Below are 19,953 nucleotides of genomic sequence, written 5' to 3'. Positions count from 1 at the left end.
AAGCAAAACTCCCAAACCTGGAAATTGTATTGAGATCCTAATTACGTGGCTTTCTGTCTTGTGTGCTAACATCACAAAAGTGTGGGGAAACGTAAATAAAATTGGAAAGTTGGGCCAGGCGAGGTGGCTCACACCTGTAACCCCAGCACTGTGGAAGACCGGGCCAAGCAGACTGCTTGAGCCCAGGGGTCCGAGGTCAGACTGGGCACCATGGCAAAATCCCGTCTCTACAAAAAAAAATTAGCCAGGCATGGTGGCGTATGCCTGTAGCCCCAGCTATTCGGGAGGCTGAGGTGGAAGGATCACTTGAACCTGGTAAATTGAGGCTGCAGTGAACTGTGATCACACCACTGCACTACAGCCTGGGCAACAGAGCAAGACCATGTCTCAAAAAAAATAAGAAAAAGAAAAAAAAGAAATTAGAAACTTGGCAACCTCATTAGCATATTAAGTGATTAAACTCCCTCTTCTCTTTCCTCTCCTCCTTCATCCAGACTCAGAAAAAGAGAGGCTAAATCCTTTGATATGATCCTTACTTTCCAGATTTTCAGTATTTGTCCAGACAGTTTCCTCCAAATTTCAAAAAGTTTTATTTTGAAAGAATGGGAGAAATAAAACAGAGAGGTATCAATTACCAAGAACAATTACACTGAAGAAAACACAATAATAAGTACTCTTCCCACACACACAACCCCCACCCATTTCCCCATCCCTGGCACAATATTAAAACCACCAAAGCACATCTAACAAGGAAAAACAACAGTACGTAATGAAAAAAGCAAATGTCCATACTGCTCAGTCCAACTAACCCTTATGAAATGTCCTTCCCTCAGCTAAACTCCACCCACTGGAATGATAAAGAAGTGTAGAGACAACCCCTAGGGGGGACTTGGAACTCTGCTTATACTAGCAAAGCTCAGTGAAGAATCAGTAAGAGTAGTGAATCTGTTTGGTAATGAAACACTGGATATAGCTTCCTTTTCAAATTTTGGATGATTGCAGAGAACAGGTAGAGTTTGAGACTCACAGACTTCTAATAGGACTGATCCCTGTTCCCTCAACCCTAACAGTGGAGCAGCTGCCAAATCGTGGTTGGCTGCTGAGAATAGTGGAAGTGAGGCAACTTTGGGCTTAAGACAATCTGAAAAAGATGTCTGGAAACAAGTTTACTGCTTCAGTTTCAAACTGTGAGTAAAGGGGTTTAATAGGTGGGGCTCGGACAAAGGCAAGGTGAAACTTCCTATATTATCACTTGAAGAATTAAATTATCAATTTGACTGCATGCATCCCTTGTTTTAATTAAACTCAATATGGACTATTTAAAATTTAAACAACTGTTGGAATAGAGCCTAATTAATTTCATATATAACTCAGTGTCTGAAATTGAATTTTTTTTTTTTTTTTCCTAAAGTAGTAAGTTTAAGTTTTCAGCATCTATGGAGAGATTCCCGGCCATGGGACTACATGACTTGTTTTATATCAGAATTCTCTTTATAGGAAATTTGTTTTATTCTGCCTTTGCTGGAATCAATCTATAAAGGGAAGGATGCCTGTGCAGGATTAGTTCAAGATCAGAGATTTCTCTGCTCGTGTGTGTATGCATGGGCGCGCACACACACACACAGTAGTTAAATACATTTTCCCACACACAATGCTTGTTGGAGTCCATCTCACAATTACACTTCAATAGTAGCCATATACATGTACATGCAGCAAGATGTGAGAGTTGCCCCAGAGTGATTAAAGGTGGTGCACAAATGTCAATGTGGGGAAGTCATTTTAGCATATAGATGTACACAAGCCAATAGGGTCATTAACTTGCAGATTACATTTTTCCCTTTCCCCAAGATAAATAAATCAAATGAAAAACACACACTGACATCTTCTTGGTGTCATGGACACAACTGCCTGGAAGGTCCACTCTTTGTACTTCCACTTTCCTATGACACCTTCACTTTGCCCTGAGGGGCCTTCTCATATAAGGAGGGTTGCTCCTCAGCATTCCCTGGCAAAGGCTTCTTCTCAGAAGACCGGTCTTCAGGCTTGCGGGCAATCAGCAGGCGGCAGGTGAGCAGGATTCCAAACACCAGAGCATGGGCGTAGCGTTTGAGAGGATCACCGACCAGCTGGTGGAAGAAGAGCACAGCCAACACCAGCAAGAGTAGGAAGAAGTTGGCTACATCTTTGGGACGCCCGGGCACAAGGGTCATGACGATGCCACAGGCCACCTCAAGGGCACCAATGCTTTTTCGGAGGAGAATGGAATTGATCCCCATTTTCTTCAGCAGAGGGAGGGCTCGAACATAGCTCTTGTAAGCACGTTTCTAGAGTGGAAAATATTGTAAGGAAATTACTGCATTAACCATGATTTTAACATTAGAATGAAGAAAACACAAGCAGAGTCCTCCTTCCCTACCTCCATTCCCCTTTCACACTAGCCACTGGTGTCCCATTATATATAATTTTTCATATCTTAATTATATGTAATTAAACTTAGAGACCAGGCACAGTGACTCACACCTGTAATCCCAGCACTTTGGGAGGCCGAGGCGGGCAGATCACCTGAGGCCGGGAATTGGAGACAGCCTGGCCAACATGGTGAAACCCCATCTCTACTAAAAATACAAAAATTAGCCAGGAGTGGTGGTGGACACCTGTAATCCCAGCTACTTGGGAGTCTGAGACACAAGAATGGTTTGAACTCAGGAGGTGGAGATTGCAGTGAGCCGAGATTGCACCACTGCACTCCAGCCTGGGTGACAGAGTGAGACTCCATCTAAAAAAAAAAAAAAGAAAGAAAGAAAGAAAAACACCAAGCAATCTGCTGGAATCCCTATAATTTAAACCTTAGTAGCATCTTTGCTATGGTCTGAATGTTTGTGTCCCCAACAAAAATCATATGTTGAAATCATAACCCCCAAGATGATGGTATTAGTAGGTGGGGCTTTGGGAAATGATTATGTCCATGAGGATGGAGTGTTCCTAAATGAGATTAATTCCTTTATAAAAGAGGCCTCAGAGAGCTGACTTGCCCCTTCTGCCATGTGAGGACACAGTTAGAAGGCACCATCTATGAAGAGAAAGTGGGTCCTCAATAGACGCCAAACTGCTGCTGCCTTGATCTTGGACTTCTCAGCCTACAGAACTGTGAGAAATAAATTTCTGTTGTTTATAAGCTACCCAGTTTATGCTATTTTATTATACCAGTCTGAATGGACTAAGACAAGCACCAAAGGTAATAGGGCGGATAATTTGATTTTATAGTTTAAAAACATTTATGATTATAAATCATAAATAGCATTAAGAATTTTTTTTAGCCAGGCACAGTGGCTCACGCCTGTAATCCCAACATTTTGGGAGGCCAAGGCGGGCGGATCACCTCAGGTCAGGAGGTCTAGAACAGCCTGGCCAACATGGTGAAACCTCATCTCTACTAAAAATACAAAAATTAGCCGGGTGTGATGGGGCATGCCTGTAATCCCAGCTACTCGGGAGGCTGAGGCAGGAGAATCACTTGAACCCATGAGGCAGAGGTTGCAGTGAGCCAAGATCATGCCACTGTGCTCCAGCCTGGGTGACAGAGCAAGACTCTATCTCTAAATAAATAAATAAATTAATTAATTAAATTAATTAAAAGAATTTTTTAAAAATTCACTAGGCCCATAAAAATTGGTACATGTTAGCCACATCCATATTTTCTAGTGCCTGCTTTGTCAACACCCAGGTGCATATGAATACTAAGCAAAATGAAACAAGGCAAGGCACAGTATGGTAAAGCTTCACTAATTTGAACTTCCCTAAATTGGAATCTGTGATATTTCAGAAAAGAGAGAATCTGGAGTTTATATTTGTAGAATCTATAAAAATGAAAGTGTTTGCTGAGAAAATAGAAAAATAAAAATGTATGCAAATGTCAGCCCTTTATATATCTTTAAAGTATAGTAAGACAAAATCAGTCTCATTTCATTGAGATAAATCCCCAAACCTTTATAAGAAGCTACTTTGGCTGGCTTCATTCCTTAATTTTTATTTTATTTTATTTTTCATTCTTTTGAGTCGGAGTCTCACTCTGTCGCCCAGGCTGGAGTGCAGTGGTGGAATCTTGGCTCACTGCAACCTCTGCCTCCCGGGTTCAAGCGATTCTCCTGCCGCAGCCTCCCGCATAGCTGGGTTTACAGGCGTGCACCACCACGCCTGGCTGATTTTTTTTTTCTTGTATTTTTAGTAGAGATGGGGTTTCGCCATATTGGCCAGGCTGGGCTCGAACTCCTGACTCAGGTGATCCGCCCACCTCGGCCTCCCAAAGTGCTGGAATTACAGGTGTGAGCCATTGTGCCTGGCCTCATTCCTTAATTTTGATTCAAGAACTATTTATTGCACACCTGTTATGGGTTTTGCATCAATGATGCAGAGATAAATAAGACAGGGTAATGAAGCTTTCAGACTAGTAGGGGGAAACAGATATGTAAACAACATAAAGCAGCACAGTTAGTGGTACATAAATAGAGATCTATATAAGATCACAAAGTAACAGAATTATATTGACCTTCGAGTTATAGATCATTCATATTTTTCACTCTCCATTTTAACGTGTTCCCCATTTTGGAGTAAATTGATGAGATTTTATCAAGTGTCTTATTGGGTTGGTCCACTGCTTTGTTTGCATTTAGTATCCATTCATCCATTCAATGTTTATTTTCTTTCTTTCTTTCTTTCTTTTTTTTTTTTTTTTTTTTTTTTTTTTTTTTTTTTTTTTTTTTTTGCTTTCCAGGAGGTGCTCTCATCTGAGTTCAATATTTATTAAGTGCCTCCTTGTGCTAGGCACTGTACTGGGTTCTCTGGATATAAGTGTCAATTATTCAAAGGTCCTGTCTTCCTGAAGTTTGAGGTTTATAAGGGGAAGAGCAGATATGTAAATACACAAGTGCAATAAAGTGTTATAAGTGCTGGATACAATTATGTAGCAGGAACAGTATAGGCACACCAGAGGGAGTGGTCAAATCTCCCTACATAGTGACAGAAAATTTGGAGTGGAATCTTAAAGTAGAGCAGGTGAGGCTGGGCGTGGTGGCTCATGCCTGTAATCTCAGCACTTTCGGAGGCCGAGGCGGGCAGATCACCTGAGGCCAGGAGTTCAAGACCAGCCTGGCCAATATGGCGAAACCCTGTTAATACTAAAAAAAAAAAAAATACAAAAACTAGCTGGGCATGGTGGCACATACCTGTAATCCCAGCTACCTGGGAGGCTGAGGCACGAGAATCACTTGAGCCCAGGAGGCAGAGGTTTCAGTGAGTCAAAATGACGCAAGCCTGGGCAACAGAGCAAGACTCTGTCTCTAAAAAAAAAAAACAAAAAAAAAAACAAGAAAGAAAGAAAAGAAATGGAAAGAGAGAGTCCATAAAACAGATAGAAGAAAGTATGGTCAGAAAAGCAGGAGGAAAACCAGGAGAGATCAGGTCATGAACACCAAGATAAGTTTTAAGAAGAGAATAGTCAAAAGTGCCAAATGCTAGACAAGTGTAAGAATGAGGCAGAAAGCCAACTTGACCTCTCAGAAGCATCTGGCACTTAAACTAGTGTTCACACACTCTAGATTTAGAACAAATATTAACAAGCAAATGCACCTTTACGTAATGGATTAATTATGAGTGGCCCCAGATAATTGCCTATGAGGACTCTTAAAAGACTAATGGTTTAGAAAAAAGCATGGTTTGGATGCAAACAGACTTGGCGTCAAATCCCAGCTCTGCCACTTTCTAGTCTTTTTTTTTTTTTTTAATATGGACTGTCACTCTGTCACTGAGGCTGGAGTGCAGTGGTGGGATCAGAGCTCACTGCAGCCTCTACCTCTGGTGCTCAAAAGCAATTCTCCCACCTTGCCTCAGCCTCCTGAGTTGCTGGGACTACAGGGTATGCACCATCATGCCCGGCTAATTCTTTTGCTTTGTTTTGTTTGTTGTTGTTGCTGTTTTTAGAGACAGCGCCTGGCTATGTAGCCTGCCTTAACTTTCCAAAGTGCTCCTGCCGCTTTCTAGTTGGGTGTCTCTGAGCAAATTATTTGAAGGGTCCTGAACAAGCCTGGACTAGGGTAAAGTCAGCAAGGCTACTTACTTTGGGTGGAAAATTTAAGGGGGCACCAAAAACACTCACTAATCAAGGTAAACAATATCCATGATGAACACAATATGAAACTTTTAAATAAAAATAGGCTCTGACGTTACACTTGCACGACCCTGCTTCACTCACTTCTCCCTAAACCTGCCTTGTCAGAGACTGTCCTTATTTAAAATTCTACCTCACCCTAGTCCCTACCCTGTTCCTGAGCCTATATGGAAATACAAAGTGTTAGTCATTCTTCCTCTGTCTTCCCATCTTAGATTAAATCAAAGATTTTTCATAGAGAAATTAGGAGAGAGGTTGACCAGTAGGCAGAGTAAAACCTTGGGCTGAAAGGAGCCAGACCCATGTGGGGCAGAGCTGAGCTGAGGTTTAGGGTACCTGGTGGTGGTGAGAAGCCCACCCCTTTCCTCTCATTAACCTAAATACATGCCACCTGCCTTATCCTTTGCCCTTTGCACTCTGGTGATGGTAGCAGGGGGACGTTACGGGGAAAAATGTAGACCCCAGAGGCTTCCATAATACTTTTTTTTTTTTTTTTTGAGGCAGAGTCCCACTCTGTCACCCAGACTGGAGTACAGTGGCTCAGCTCACTGCAAACTCTGCTTCCCAAGCTCAAGCGATTCTCCTGTCTCAGTCTCCTGAGTAGCTGTGATTACAGGCCTGCACCCCCACGTCCAGCTAATTTTTGTATTTTTAGTAGAGACGGGTTTTCACCATGTTGGCCAGGCTCTTCTCGAACTCCTGACTTCAGGTGTTAGGATTACAGGCGTCAGCCACCATGCCCGGCCTCTTAACACTTCTGAGGGTCTCGCTGTCACCCAGGTGGGAGTACAGTGGCACCATCAGGGCTCACTGCAGCCTCGACCTCCCAGGCTCAAGTGATCCTCCCGCCTCAGCCTCCTGAGTAGCTGGGCCTACAGGCTTGTGCCACCATGCCTGGCTAATCTCTTTTAAATTTTTTTATAGAGACTGGATCTCACTATGTTGTCTAGGCCTGTCTCAAACTCCAGCGCTCAAGTGATCCTCCTGCCTCAGCCTCCCAAAGTGTTGGGATTACAGGCATGAGCCACCACACTTGGCCAGTAAGGGCCATTTCTAATTAGCAACACAAAGGTTCTCAAGAGGCAATTCCTAAATCCTAAGTGTAAACTTCTGATGTGATAAACACAAAAGACAGGATGAGTTTTTTGTTTGTTTGTTTGTTTGTTTTTTGAGACGAGTCTCGCTCTGTCACCCAGGCTGGAGTGCAGTGGCATGATCTCAGCTCACTGCAACCTCTGCCTCCTGGGTTCAAGCGATTCTTCTGCCTCAACCTCCCAAGTAGCTGCGACTACAGGCGCACACCACCACGCCCGGCTAATTTTTGTATTTTTATTATTTATTTATTTATTTATTTATTTATTTATTTATTTATTTTGAGATGGAGTCTCACTCTGTCGCCCAGGCTGGAGTGCAGTGGCACGATCTCGGCTCACCACAACCTCCGCCTCCTAGGTTCAAGCGATTCTTCTACCTCAGGCTCCTAAGTAGCTGGGATTAGAGGTGCCTGCCACCATGCCTGGCTAATTTTTGTATTTTTAGTAGAGATGGGGTTTCACTATGTTGGCCAGGCTGGTCTTGAACTCCTGACCTCGTGATGTGCCCAGCCCAGGATGAGTTTCTTATAGTCAGTTAGGAGCCAAGACTTCCGGATGCTGGCTGAGTGGGTTCTGGAAACACTTCTTTTTTGACTAGGGCTTAACCACCCATCATTCAGGTATAAATTCTTATCTATACTATAGTGCAATCTGTAGCCTGGGGCCAAACTCCATGTTTTAAATCAAGTTCCTATAACTTCAGTAATCTTTTTTCTCTCCATTTAGTAGAACTGCATATTACTTTTTTAGTTTAGCTAACCTCTTAAACTGCAGCTGTGGATATTTTTATGTAACTGTTGCTTCTTTCTTTCCTCCGTTTCTCAAGAGGAAACTGCATGTGGATAAGCCATTTTATCAAATCTTTCATTGAAAGCTGAGTAGGTACAGATAGGATTTATTTTCTAGGACTCCAAAGAGGGAATGTTTAGTTTATTGGAGATGGGACTAAGCTTGGATGGGTCTTGACATTATAGGAAGCCATCAATCTTTCTCCTGTGGAATAGGATAGTGACATCAAAAGAATCCTATTGGCCGGGCGCAGTGGTTCACGCCTGTAATCCCAGCACTTTGGGAGGCTGAGGCGGGCAGATCACCTGAGGTTGGGAGTTCGAAACCAGCCTGACAAACATAGAGGAACCCCATCTCTACTAAAAGTACAACATAAGCTGGGCGTAGTGGCGCATGCCTGTAATCCCAGCTACTCAGGAGGCTGAGGCAGGAGAATTGCTTGAACCCGAGAGGCAGAGGTTGCAGTGAGCCGAGGCCATGCCATTGCACTCTAGCCTGTGCAACAAGAGCAAAACTCCTTCTCAAAAAAGAAAAAAAAAAAGAATCCTATTATTGCGAGCCCCCTCATTATGCTTGGTCCAGGCCACCTCAAGTTAAACAATAGAAGGGTCACATGTCTTGAGTCTATAGTAACTAGGTCTCTAAAGACTTTAATTGTACGGATAGTAATAATAAAGAGAGTTGACAGATTCACTTTCTTAAAAGGCTCTTGCAATTCAGTTTGTTAGGTCTGTATTCTTTCCATTGCAATAACCCAGGCTCTGAAACCATAGTTTCCATATAGGGGGAGGAAAAACAGGAAAAAGACGGGTTTAGTTAAATGTTTCAAGCCCCTGCAATCAAAGGCAATCATCTAGCAATATCCTTGGACTGGGATTCTTAAGCTGAATTCCAATTTTAGTTTTGCCACTAAATTGCTTGGAGAAAATTACTAAGTATTTTATTACCTTAGTTTCCCCTCAGATTCAGTAAATCAAATGAGCATTTTGGAGATTTAGGTAAATAATCAAAGTGTCATAGCATCAGCTGAGGACAACACACACACATTTGATCATTAACGAGCCACACAATTAGGCCGGGTGCAGTGGCTCACACCTATAACTCCAGTACTTTGGGAGGCCAAAACGGGTGGATCACCTGAAGTCAGGAGTTTGAGACCAGCCTGGCCAACATGGCAAAACCCCATCTCTACTAAAAATACAAAAATTAGCCAAGCGTGGTGTCACACATCTGTAGTCCCAACTACTTGGGAGGCTGAGGCAGGAGAATCATTTGAACCTGGGAGGTAGAGGTTACCGTGAGCCGAGACCACGCCACTTCACTCCAGCCTGGGTGATAGAGCCAGACGCTGTCAAAAAAAACAAAAAAACAAAAAACAAAAAAACCCCACACACAATTAGAAATCCATATGTTTGCAAGCCACAGTAATTTAATAACAAAATCATTGATGAATCAAGCAGGTCCATTCTTGTGGTATGAGGACATTCTGATTCAGACATGAGTCAAAAGCATATGGAACCTTTTATTTTTTGTTATTTTGTTATTTTATTTATTTTTATTTTTGAGACAGAGTCTCACTCTCGCCAGGCTGGAGTGCAGTTGTGCGATCTTGGCTCACTGCAACCTCTGCCTCCCGGGTTCAAGCGATTCTCCAGCCTCAGCCTCCTGAGTAGCTGAGATTACAGGCGTGTGCCACCATGCGCAGCTAATTTTTTTTTTTTTTTTTTTTGTATTTTTACTAGAGACAGGGTTTCACCATGTTGGCCAGGATGGTCTCGATCTCTTGACCTCGTGATCCACCCGCCTCAGCCTCCCAAAGTGCTGGGATTACAGGCGTGAGCCAACGTGCCTGGTCTGTAGAGCCTTTTAATTTTTTAAATTTATTATTTTTTTCTTTTTTTTTTGAGATGAATTCTTATTCTGTCACCCACGCTAGAGTGCAGCTGTGTGATCTCAGCTCACTGCAGCCTCCACCTCCCGGGTTCAAGCAATTCTCCTGCCTCAGCCTCCCAAACAGCTGGGACTACAGGCGCCTGCTGACGTGCCCAGCTAATTTTTGTATTTTCAGTAGAGATGGAGTTTCACCATGTTGGCCAGGCTGGTCTAGAACTCCTGGCCTCAGGTGATCCACCCAACTCAGCTTCCCAAAGTGCTGAGATTACAGGCGTGAGCGACCGTGCCCAGCCAGAGCCTTTCTTTAGTCATACCTTTTTTTTTTTCCTTTTTGTCATTTATTCTTCACCACACAGCAAGATCCATGATCTCATATTAATGACATTAAATTTGAATAGCTCAAAACTGTCAAATAATATTAATCTTTGATTACAATTAATAACCAGCCCAAGCCAGCTAACAGGACAAAATACAAAATGAGAACACTGAGCAAGTAGTGTCCAGTTCAGTTCACTCATGCCAATTAGGTAAAAGGAAAAGATAAATTGGCTAATATACTGTAGAATTCCATTTATATAAAGTTCAAAATCAGGTACAATTGACTTACGTTGTTAGAAGTCAGGATAGTAATTACCCTTGAGGGGGGTAGTAACTGGAAGGGGCCATGAGGAAGGTTTCTGGGGTGCTGGTCATGTGGTTTTTTTGTGGCTTTTTTTTTTTTTTTTTTTTGAGATAGAGTCTCACTCTGTCACCCAGGCTATAGTGCAGTAGCACAATCTTGGCTCACTGCAACCTCTGCCTCCTGGGTTTAAGCAATTATCCTGCTTCAGTCTCCCAAGTAGCTGGGATTACAGGTGCCCACCACTAAGCCCAGCTAATTTTTGTATTTTTAGTAGAGACGGGGTTTTGCCGTGTTGCCCAGGCTGGTCTCGAACTCCTGACCTCAGGTGATCCACCTACCTCGGCCTCCCAAAGTGCTGAGATTACAGACATGAGCCACAGCACATGGCAATGTGCTTTTTCTTAAAATGAATGCTTGGTTACACGGGAATGTTCTGAAAATTCCTTGAGCTGCATACTTATGCTATGTGCATGTTTCAGTATATATGTTATACTTCAATAAGATTTACAAGGAAAAAAAAACTATATGAAAGCAGAAGAAAGCACTGATAAAAATATATTTTGGCAAAAAATCTCAGCCTGGTTGCTATCTTAAACCATAAAGCCTACATAAGTGCTGCAAAATGTACTGACTCATGTGTGATTTTTCTGAATCTCTGTAAGAAATAAAGCCCGTGTGAATCACAGATCATTGTTTAAATGTAATAAAAAGCCATTACATATTTAATTGCCAAATTGCCACATGAATGATAAACATCTTTTTTTTTTTTTTTTAGATGGAGTTTCACTCTTGTTGCCCAGTCTGGAGTGAAATGGTGCGATCTCGGCTCACCACACCCTCTGCCTCCCAGGTTCAAGCGATTCTCTTGCCTCAGCCACCAGAGTAGCTGGGATTACAGGCATGCACCACCACGCCCAGCTAATTTTGTATTTTTAGTAGAGATGGGGCTTCTCCATGTTAGTCAGGCTGGTCTTGAACTCCCGACCTATTCTACTTTCCATTGTCATATAATGCCTACCCAAAGAGGAAGCTGGCAAGCTTGATCCTACCAGTCAAAGTGGACGCTTCCCAGATTGCATCTTAAGGCAGAAGACTGACTCCTGCTGTCAGTCAAAGATCTCTCTGAAACAAACTCTGCTTTTGTCCATACTGAGAGGCTACAAGCTCCCCAACATAAACTCTAACACATAGTTTAGCTTGTGATGGCAGACTGTGTGAACTAAGCAAAGCTGCTTCGCATCTCAGGGTCTGTTTCCTCTCTGAAAATAAACGTACTGTACCACCTCAGAGAGTGGTCTAAGCATCAGTAAATTACTATCTTATTACCTAGTTGGAAAACAATAGCAGTGATTGGGAGCTTAAAAGATTACCTATGGACATTAAATAAACTGCCCAAACATATTGGGAGTGTTTCCTCAGGATTACATAAACAGAAGGGCATTTAACTACACATAAACAAATAAATCAAATCAACAAACCTTTACTATGAGGGGATGCAAAGAACCAGGGACTTGCCCAGTCATCCTCAGGACCAAAATCTCTTGGCTTTATTGTCACCAGGATTTTGGTGTTTTCTTACCTTTTCATATGTGGTCCCCTGTGCTTACAGGATGAAGCCACTACTACAAAAAGCTGAACACCAGATTTAAAGCAAGCCAACTATTTATATGTTCCCAGTCACTGCACAGGAAACTGCGTCCCAGCACTTTTAAGGGCTGTCTCCCATTTTCAAGTGAACTAATAAAGGCATTTAGTCAAGGGAATGGCCAGTCATGTTGAATTCACGTGGGATTTAGAGTACTCTATAATGATACTTGCTAAATCTGGAGGAGGTATGGGACAACACATGCCAAATGGGCTATTCAGAGATGCATCTGGAAGTTCTGCATGAGATCCACTGTACATTACACAGCGGCAAGTGTGGATTTTTCAATATTAACTGATTGCATAAAGGTCTGTCCACAAGGGCACATGAAAATAGCATCTTGTTCTTCTAAATGCTTGATTTCAGGCTGGGGGTGGTGGCTCATGCCTGTAATCCCGGCACTTTGAGAGGCCAAGATGGGTGGATCACCTGAGGTCAGGAGTTCACGACCAGACTGACCAACACAGTGAAACCCCATCTCTACTAAAAATACAAAAATTAGTCAGGCGTGGTGGCACACACCTATAATCCCATCTACTCCGGAGGCTGAGGCAGGAGAATCGCTTGAATCCAGGAGGCAGAGGTTGCAGTGAGCCGAGATCACACCATTGCACTGCAGCCTGGGCAACAAGAGCGAAACTCCGTCTCATAAATAAATAAATAAATAAATAAATAAATAAATAAATACTTGCTTGATTTCGGTCCCTTAAACTGGCTATTTAAATCAGTTAGGAAACCACTGCATAAAATAGAATCTCTTTTAATCACCTCACCCAAAGCATTTCTCAAACACACACTATAGCAAACACTGTACCAGACACTTTTATACATAATCTCAGTTAATATTTACAGCCTTCTGAGGTAGGCATTCCTTTTTTTTTTTTTTTCCTTAGGATGGTTTGTTTCTTAAGTGGTAGGCATTCTTATCCCCATTTTATGAACAAAGAAACTGAGACGCCAAGAGTAGCAGGACCTGAACCCAAGCCTGTGTGACTATAAAGCCTGAACTCTTTCCGCTAACCCTTGCTGGCTTCTCCAGCACAAACAGGAGAAAATTTCACAGTTATTTGTTTGTTTTTTAGCAATGATTCTCCCTGGAGAAGATAACACCTAAGAATTACACAAACGATTTTAAAGCAAAACAAACAAACAAAAAAATAGTTGGCAGAAAAGCAAAAAAAAAAAAAAAAAGAAAAAAGAAAAAAGAAAAAAAAAGAAAAAGAAAAAAAAAATAAAAAGAAATCAAATCAAATCAAAAATCTAAATTTTAAAAATTGATTTTGAAGTAAAACAAAATTGAAAATATGGATTGGGCAGTTAAACTGGTACAATAACAGGAGGAAGACTGTGCCGGGTATTCTCAAGAATCGGTTGTCAGTTCTGGCATCCATAAAAACCCAATAGTTTTAACCATTAATGATCCTTCTATTGGGAGTATTGAGTCATGGACTTGGTTTCTCATCTCTGCTCCAACAACAGCTTACCTTCCTTGCCTTGGATATGTCATTAAACTTGTTCTGCTTCAGTTTATCCATCAGTAAAGTAAAAATAATGAATACACTAAATCTACCTCACAGAGATGTTCTAAAGAACAAATAATCTTAAAACAACAACAGCAGCAACAACGCTTTGAGATCTTATAAGAAATGCCACTGCAGTCAATACATGACTAACCTCCTCGATGCAGAGGAATCACTCCTTAATGGAAAACAAAACATCCCGGATAATCATCCCAACTGATCTAGGGTTGGGGTTCTGAGAGACTCTCCTTCCGAGAGACAGGGGCTTCTTAGAGAGTCCCTCTAAGAGGCAAGAAATGGCTCCTGAACTGCATAATCAAGAACCAACCAGAGAAATCTGAAGGGTGGTAACAAGCCAAGGCAATGCTACAATGACTCATTCATTCACCCATCCACTCCACAAATACATATTGAGCACCTTCTCTGTACTAGAACTGAATTTCCCTCCCTTTCCTATGGGAACGAGAATAAAGCTGGGCCAAGCCTAGGCACTATGCAGTAAGCTTTATGCCAGAGAGCAATCTCCAGTCTATGGCACGATGCTCAATGCAGGAGAGGACCCCAGCAAAGGGCAGTCTGAAAATCCTCTTCAAACTATTGTGACGTCTACTTCTCAGTTAGATACAATCTTTCCATTCCCTCTAGATGCCCCTAGCACAGAAGCGCAGAAGTGTGCATACACACCCACACACAATGGTTCTATATTGCTGTGTTACGCTATATCTATTTAAATATGTTCCTATGTATGATATGAAATCTTCATATTTGTTTCTTCTGCCTTTCATTAGGCTGCGCTAGACAGCTCCATTTCTAGGAAGAAACATACTGTAAACCCATTTGTGGCTGGTCCTCCTTGTGAGCTCCTGCCAAGCTGGTAGGAAGCTTCCCGGTGACTCCATCTTAGTTGGATTGCCTGCAGAGCCTAACACTGTACTTAAGGTGCAGCTTGGGGGGCCTCTGAAGCAGCTGACTAGGGTCTGGAGGGCAGGGAGCATACTGAAAAAAGGTAGTGTGTCCCTAAGGCTAGGGAAAGCTTACAAATACCTATGATGCATACGCACAAATATATAAATATATGTACATATGAAAAGTAAAGCAAGAGCATGTTCATTTACTCATAATCTAACACCAAACTACTACCACCAAGACAGAAATATAGTGGCATTTCTCCTCCACCCTATCCCTCTGTCCCAACCTCTTCAAGTCATTTGGTGGCTTCTGCTACCCCACCCCATCCCTCTTCTCCCAGTGCAGGCTGCCTCGGGTACTCATTTTGACCTGATTTCAATTCCATCTGGTCAAACATGCTGGGAGGAAGGGAGGGGAGAAGGAGAAGCATGTAAGGATTTGCCACTGGGGCTAGACCTAAACCCTTGAGTCCTAGCCACCCTCCCCCACCCTAGGGTGATCCTGCGGTGAGGAAGAAATGGAAAGCTCCAGCTTAAACCCTGAGACAGAAGCCAGAGCTGCCTGCAAACATTTTCTGAGCATCTATTAATATAATTTGCCAGTCTCCATCCATTTGCAGCTCACGTTAAGGGGCCCTGGAAAGCTCTGCAGTGGGTTCAGGAGAGCTATTAATTCCTCGCAATGTGTGAGACTGTTCCTCCCTGCCTCAGCCCTAACAGGGCTTGCCTCTTTTCTCTTTCCCCTTCTGTTCCTCCCCTAAGCTCCTTTCTCTCTTGACCTTGAGAGCCCAGTAATGTGCTCCCTCCCATTACGGGCAGTCTGGCAAAGGCGACAAGAAGCAGGGTCCGTTTAGCTGGGGTGGGGAAAAGAAGAGGCAAAGTGACAGGGGAAGAGGGGAGAGATCCGAAAGTGCTGGAAACATTCCCTGCCATCTCCTAGTACTCCACAGCATAAGAGCAAGTCCTCATCACGCCCAACTGGGGAAAGCAGCCCAGCCCCCAGGTTGCAGAGGAGATGTTTTGGCCAGTCACCTTCCGTGATTCCAACTCTGCAGAGGGGAAAACCTGCAGAGGGCCAGGCTCTGGTCATCCACAGAAGGCAAGGTGGGGATTACGGACTGTTTTGCAGGAGAGAAAAAGCAGATTTTGCAGATTTTGTAGATTACCTCACACACAAAACAAAATAAAACAAAATATCTAGCTCTCCCTTGAGAGAAGGGGAAGAAACAAGAGCTTAGTGACCTTTATTTGGGCCAAGAATGCTTTGTCTCAAGGATCCAGATACATACCCAGGTGGCTGGAGGAATACTATCAGCTGTCTGCCTGGGATGAGGAATACCAGCCAGTCCCTAAAAATTGCTTGTTTTAGTAGCCCATTTTTCCCAGCTCTTTCCCTCTTTTCTCTTTGTTCTGCTCTAAAATAAATAAACTCTCTGCTTGCTAAACTCTTAGCTCACAGGGAGGGAATCAGACTTGTAGACTGGTTGCCCGGACTTTGGGTGTGTGCTGGAAGGAGGGAAGGGCTCCTGCCAATGACAGGTGCTATGCAGGTCTCAGCCTTCTGGTTTACTTGGGATGGGGGGTATTTGCTGGGCAACCCCTCCCCCAACTGGCATTCAGTGGCTCCAGTACAGCATAGCCCACAAAAGAAATCGCTCTTGCCCAGCTGCTCCTTCCTTCCGAGCTGCAAAGTTGTTGAGAAGGGAGGGTCCAGGTGGGGATAGGGGCTAAGGGAGTGGTACCAGAAACTGAGAAGGAAAAAAGGGGAGAGGTCCTCGCAATCCCATGGGAGTGCGCTCCTCATCACCCGTATGCTTCACTTACCATCTCACTGTAGGCATCCTTGCTGAGCCTGGGGGTCAACTTGATAGTCCCCATGAAAACAAAGAAGAGTCCCAGGGCCACTGAGAGGGCCACAATAGTTACGGTTCTGGGGGATGCCATGTGGTCGCCAAGGCAGGTCCCAACTAATCCTTCTGATTTGCGCACCCGCTCTGTCCAAGGCGCAGGCAGTTAGCACAGGGAGAGCTGGGGGGACGCTGCGGAGGCAGCAGGCAGCTAGAATGACAAAGGGAGAGGAGGGAGCTCGAGAGAAAAATTGAGAGATCGAGATTCAACCACTCTCACTACAACAATCTCTGGGTCCTAATGCCCTACGTGTGCTCACAGGCCAAAAGGACAGTCTCGAAGTTAAATGAAGCCCTAAACGAAAAACGGAAACTTCAAATCTTAAATGGGGAGAAGGGAGGTTATGTAAGAGTTCAGTCACCGGGTGACCCCAGGAATGAGGAATTAGGGAAGACAGGCTTTGCTGCCACCTTCCCACTGGGCTCACTTTTCATCTCCCCCTCCCACTTATCATCCTTCAGTTATTCACTCCCTTTTTCCATCTCTTCCTTTCTGTCCCCCTTTCCTTTCCCTAAATCAAAATGTTGGTCCTCAGAGAGTTGTTTCTGAAGTTGGTAACACTCAAGTTTAAAACTGCAAAGCTGTCAGTCTTCAATGCTGCCAAAGAAGGCTTTCTCTTGCTCAGAAACCTTTAATGACTCTCATAGCCAGTGGTTAACTCCAGTTTTAAATTTAGAATTCAAGGCCCTCCACATTTTAACCCCTGTCTCTCTTTGGAGATTTAGTTTTCAATGGCTCCCACTGCCACATGCCACCACTCACCTATCTACTCATGGCCTCATACAACCTAAGCCTTCCCACCTCCTCTACCTTTAACTCCCTATCTTTTGACCCCGCCCCCCGCCATCACTCTTCCATTAGCATTAAACCTTTTCTTCAATGTCACCCCCTCCATAAAGCCTTTCCTGATTCATTCTCAGTTAGATATGATTTCTCCCTCCTCCAATTTTCTATAACAATATCCAATAATTGTTAACTGTTTACTAGATGCTAGACGCTGCCCTCTACTTGTTTTAACTAATTTAATCTTTACAGCAACACTATGGACTAAGTATGAGTCCCCATGTTATTAATGGGCACATTGAGGGGCTGGGAAGGTAAGTAACTTGCCCAAGAGTATACAGCTAGTAAGTGGAGAGCCAGGCTTCAAACCTAGGCAGTCATTTCTAGAGCCCAGGCTCTTAACAATTGCTCTGCTGCCTCTCCTGTAATATTTTTCACTATTAGTGTGGCACTTAAAGTTGTTTAGCACTGTAAGTGTGCACGCACACACACGCACATACAGAGTTTTGTTTTGTTTAGAAACAAGGTCTCACTCAAGTGATCCTCCATCTCAGCCTCCAGAGTAGCTGGGATCACAAGCACATGCCACCATGCCCAGCTAATTTTTTTATTTTTTGGGAAGTCGGAGCCTTGTGATGTTGTCCAGGCTGATCTCTAACTCCTGGATTCAAGGGATCCTTCCGCCTCGGCCACCCAAAGTGTTGAGATTACAGGCATGAGCCACGGAGCCCAGCCCGACACATTTTTTTTTTTAAGGCAGTCTTGCTCTGTGGCCCAGGCTGGAGTGCAGTGGCATGATCTCGGCTCACTGCAAGCTCCGCCTCCCGGGTTCACGCCATTCTCCTGCCTCAGCCTCCCGAGTAGCTGGGACTACAGGCGCCCGCCACCTCCCCGGCTAATTTTTTGTATTTTTAGTAGAGACAGGTTTTCACCGTGTTAGCCAGGATGATCTCGATCTCCTGACCTCGTGATCCGCCCGCCTTGGCCTCCCAAAGTGCTGGGATTACAGACGTGAGCCACCGCGCCTGGCCTTTTTTTTTTTTTTTTTTTTTTGAGACGCAGAGGGTCTCCCTCTGCAGCTTCAAGTGGTCTTCACACCTCAGCCTCTCAAGTAGCTGGGACTACAGTCATGTGTCACCACGCCCAACTAATTTATTTTTTGTTTTCTGTGGATGTGGGGTTACCTTATGTCGACCAGGCTGGTCTTGAACTCCAGGGGTCCAGTGATCCTCCTGCATTGGCCTGCCAAAGCGTTGAGATTATAGGCATGAGCCACTATGCTCAGCCCTACAGAATCATTTTTAATGATTGTATAAAACTTTAGCATCACTTGAATGTACTATAGTTCGCATTCATTTAGCATCCTATTGCTAGATATTGATGTTGTTTCCATGGTTTTTACTTTTACAAATAAAAATGTGATGCATGGCCCGGCGTGGTGGCTCATACCTGTAATCTCAGCACTTTGGGAGGCTGAGGCAGGCGGATCACCTGAAGTCAGGAGTTCAAGACCAGCCTGACCAACATGGTGAAACTGTAACCTTCCAAGGGGTTCACCTTGCCCGCTGCCTAGACAGATCCCATTCACCAAGACAGGGGAATTGCAACAGAGAAAGAGTAATTCATGCAGAGCCCACTATGCGGGAGACCAGAGTTTTATTACTTAAATCAGTCTCCCTGAGCATTCGGGGAGCAGAGTTTTTTGCTTGTTTTGTTTGTGTTTTTTTGAGACAAAGTCTTGCTCTGTCACCCAGGCTGGAGTGCAGTGGTGCAATCTAGGCTCGCTGCAACCTCCACCTCCTGGGTTCAAGTGATTCTCCTGCCTCAGCCTCCCCAGTAGCTGGAATTACAGGCATGTGCCACCACACCTAGCTAATTTTTGTATTTATAGTAGAGACAGGGTTTCACCATATTGGCCAGGCTGGTCTCGAACTCCTGACCTCAGGTGATTTGCCTGCCTTGGCCTCCCAAAGTACTGGGATTACAGGTGTGAGCCACCACGCCTGGCCAGGGAGCAGAGTTTTTAAGGATAACTTGGTAGGTCAGGGAAAGCCAGTGAGCCAGGAGTGCTGATTGGTCAAGGATGAAATCATAGAGAGTCAACGCTGTTTTCTTGTGCTGGGTCAGTTCCTGGGTGGGGGCCACAAGGTCACATGAGCCAGTTTATTGATCTGGGTGGTCCCAGATGATTTATCAAGTGCAGGGTCTGCAAAATATCTCAAACACTGATCTTTGGAGCAGTTTAGAGAGGCTCAGAATCTTGTAGCCTCCAGCTGCATGACTCCTAAGCCATAATTTCTAATCTTGTGGCTAATGTTAGTCTGTCAAAGGCAATCTAGTCCCCAGGCGGGAAGGAGGTCTGCTTTGGTAAAGGGCTGCTACCATATTTTTTTAAACTATAAACTATAAACTAGGTTTCTCCTGAAGTTAGTTCAGCCTATGCCCAGGAATGAACAAGAACAGCTTGGAGGTTAGAAGCAAGATGGAGTCAGCTAAGTTAGATCTCTTTCACTGTCTCAGTCATAATTTTACAAAGGCGGTTTCAATCCCTCCCTTTGGGTTTTATAATACCTTAAACTTAAGGTATACGCTATAAAGATGGGAAAAGTCCATCAATCGCTCTGGCTT

At 43.8% G+C, this 19,953-nt stretch overlaps 1 protein-coding gene across 1 annotated transcript; it reads right to left on the bottom strand.

The window, feature by feature from the left end:
* Nucleotides 1-566: 566 nt before the first annotated feature.
* On the bottom strand, nucleotides 567-16,702 carry TMEM35A (transmembrane protein 35A). The gene is made up of 2 exons (XM_015127811.3): nucleotides 16,459-16,702; nucleotides 567-2,324 (listed from the first exon to the last, which is right to left on the bottom strand). The coding sequence occupies exons 1-2, from the start codon at nucleotides 16,576-16,578 to the stop codon at nucleotides 1,941-1,943; spliced, it is 504 nt and encodes a 167-aa protein (XP_014983297.1). The 5' UTR covers nucleotides 16,579-16,702; the 3' UTR covers nucleotides 567-1,940.
* Nucleotides 16,703-19,953: the final 3,251 nt, after the last annotated feature.

This window comes from Macaca mulatta, chromosome X (assembly GCF_049350105.2).
Source record: "Macaca mulatta isolate MMU2019108-1 chromosome X, T2T-MMU8v2.0, whole genome shotgun sequence".
NCBI lineage: Eukaryota > Metazoa > Chordata > Mammalia > Primates > Cercopithecidae > Macaca > Macaca mulatta.
Note: the sequence above shows the minus strand (reverse complement) of the source record. Positions and strands in the feature narration are given on the sequence as shown.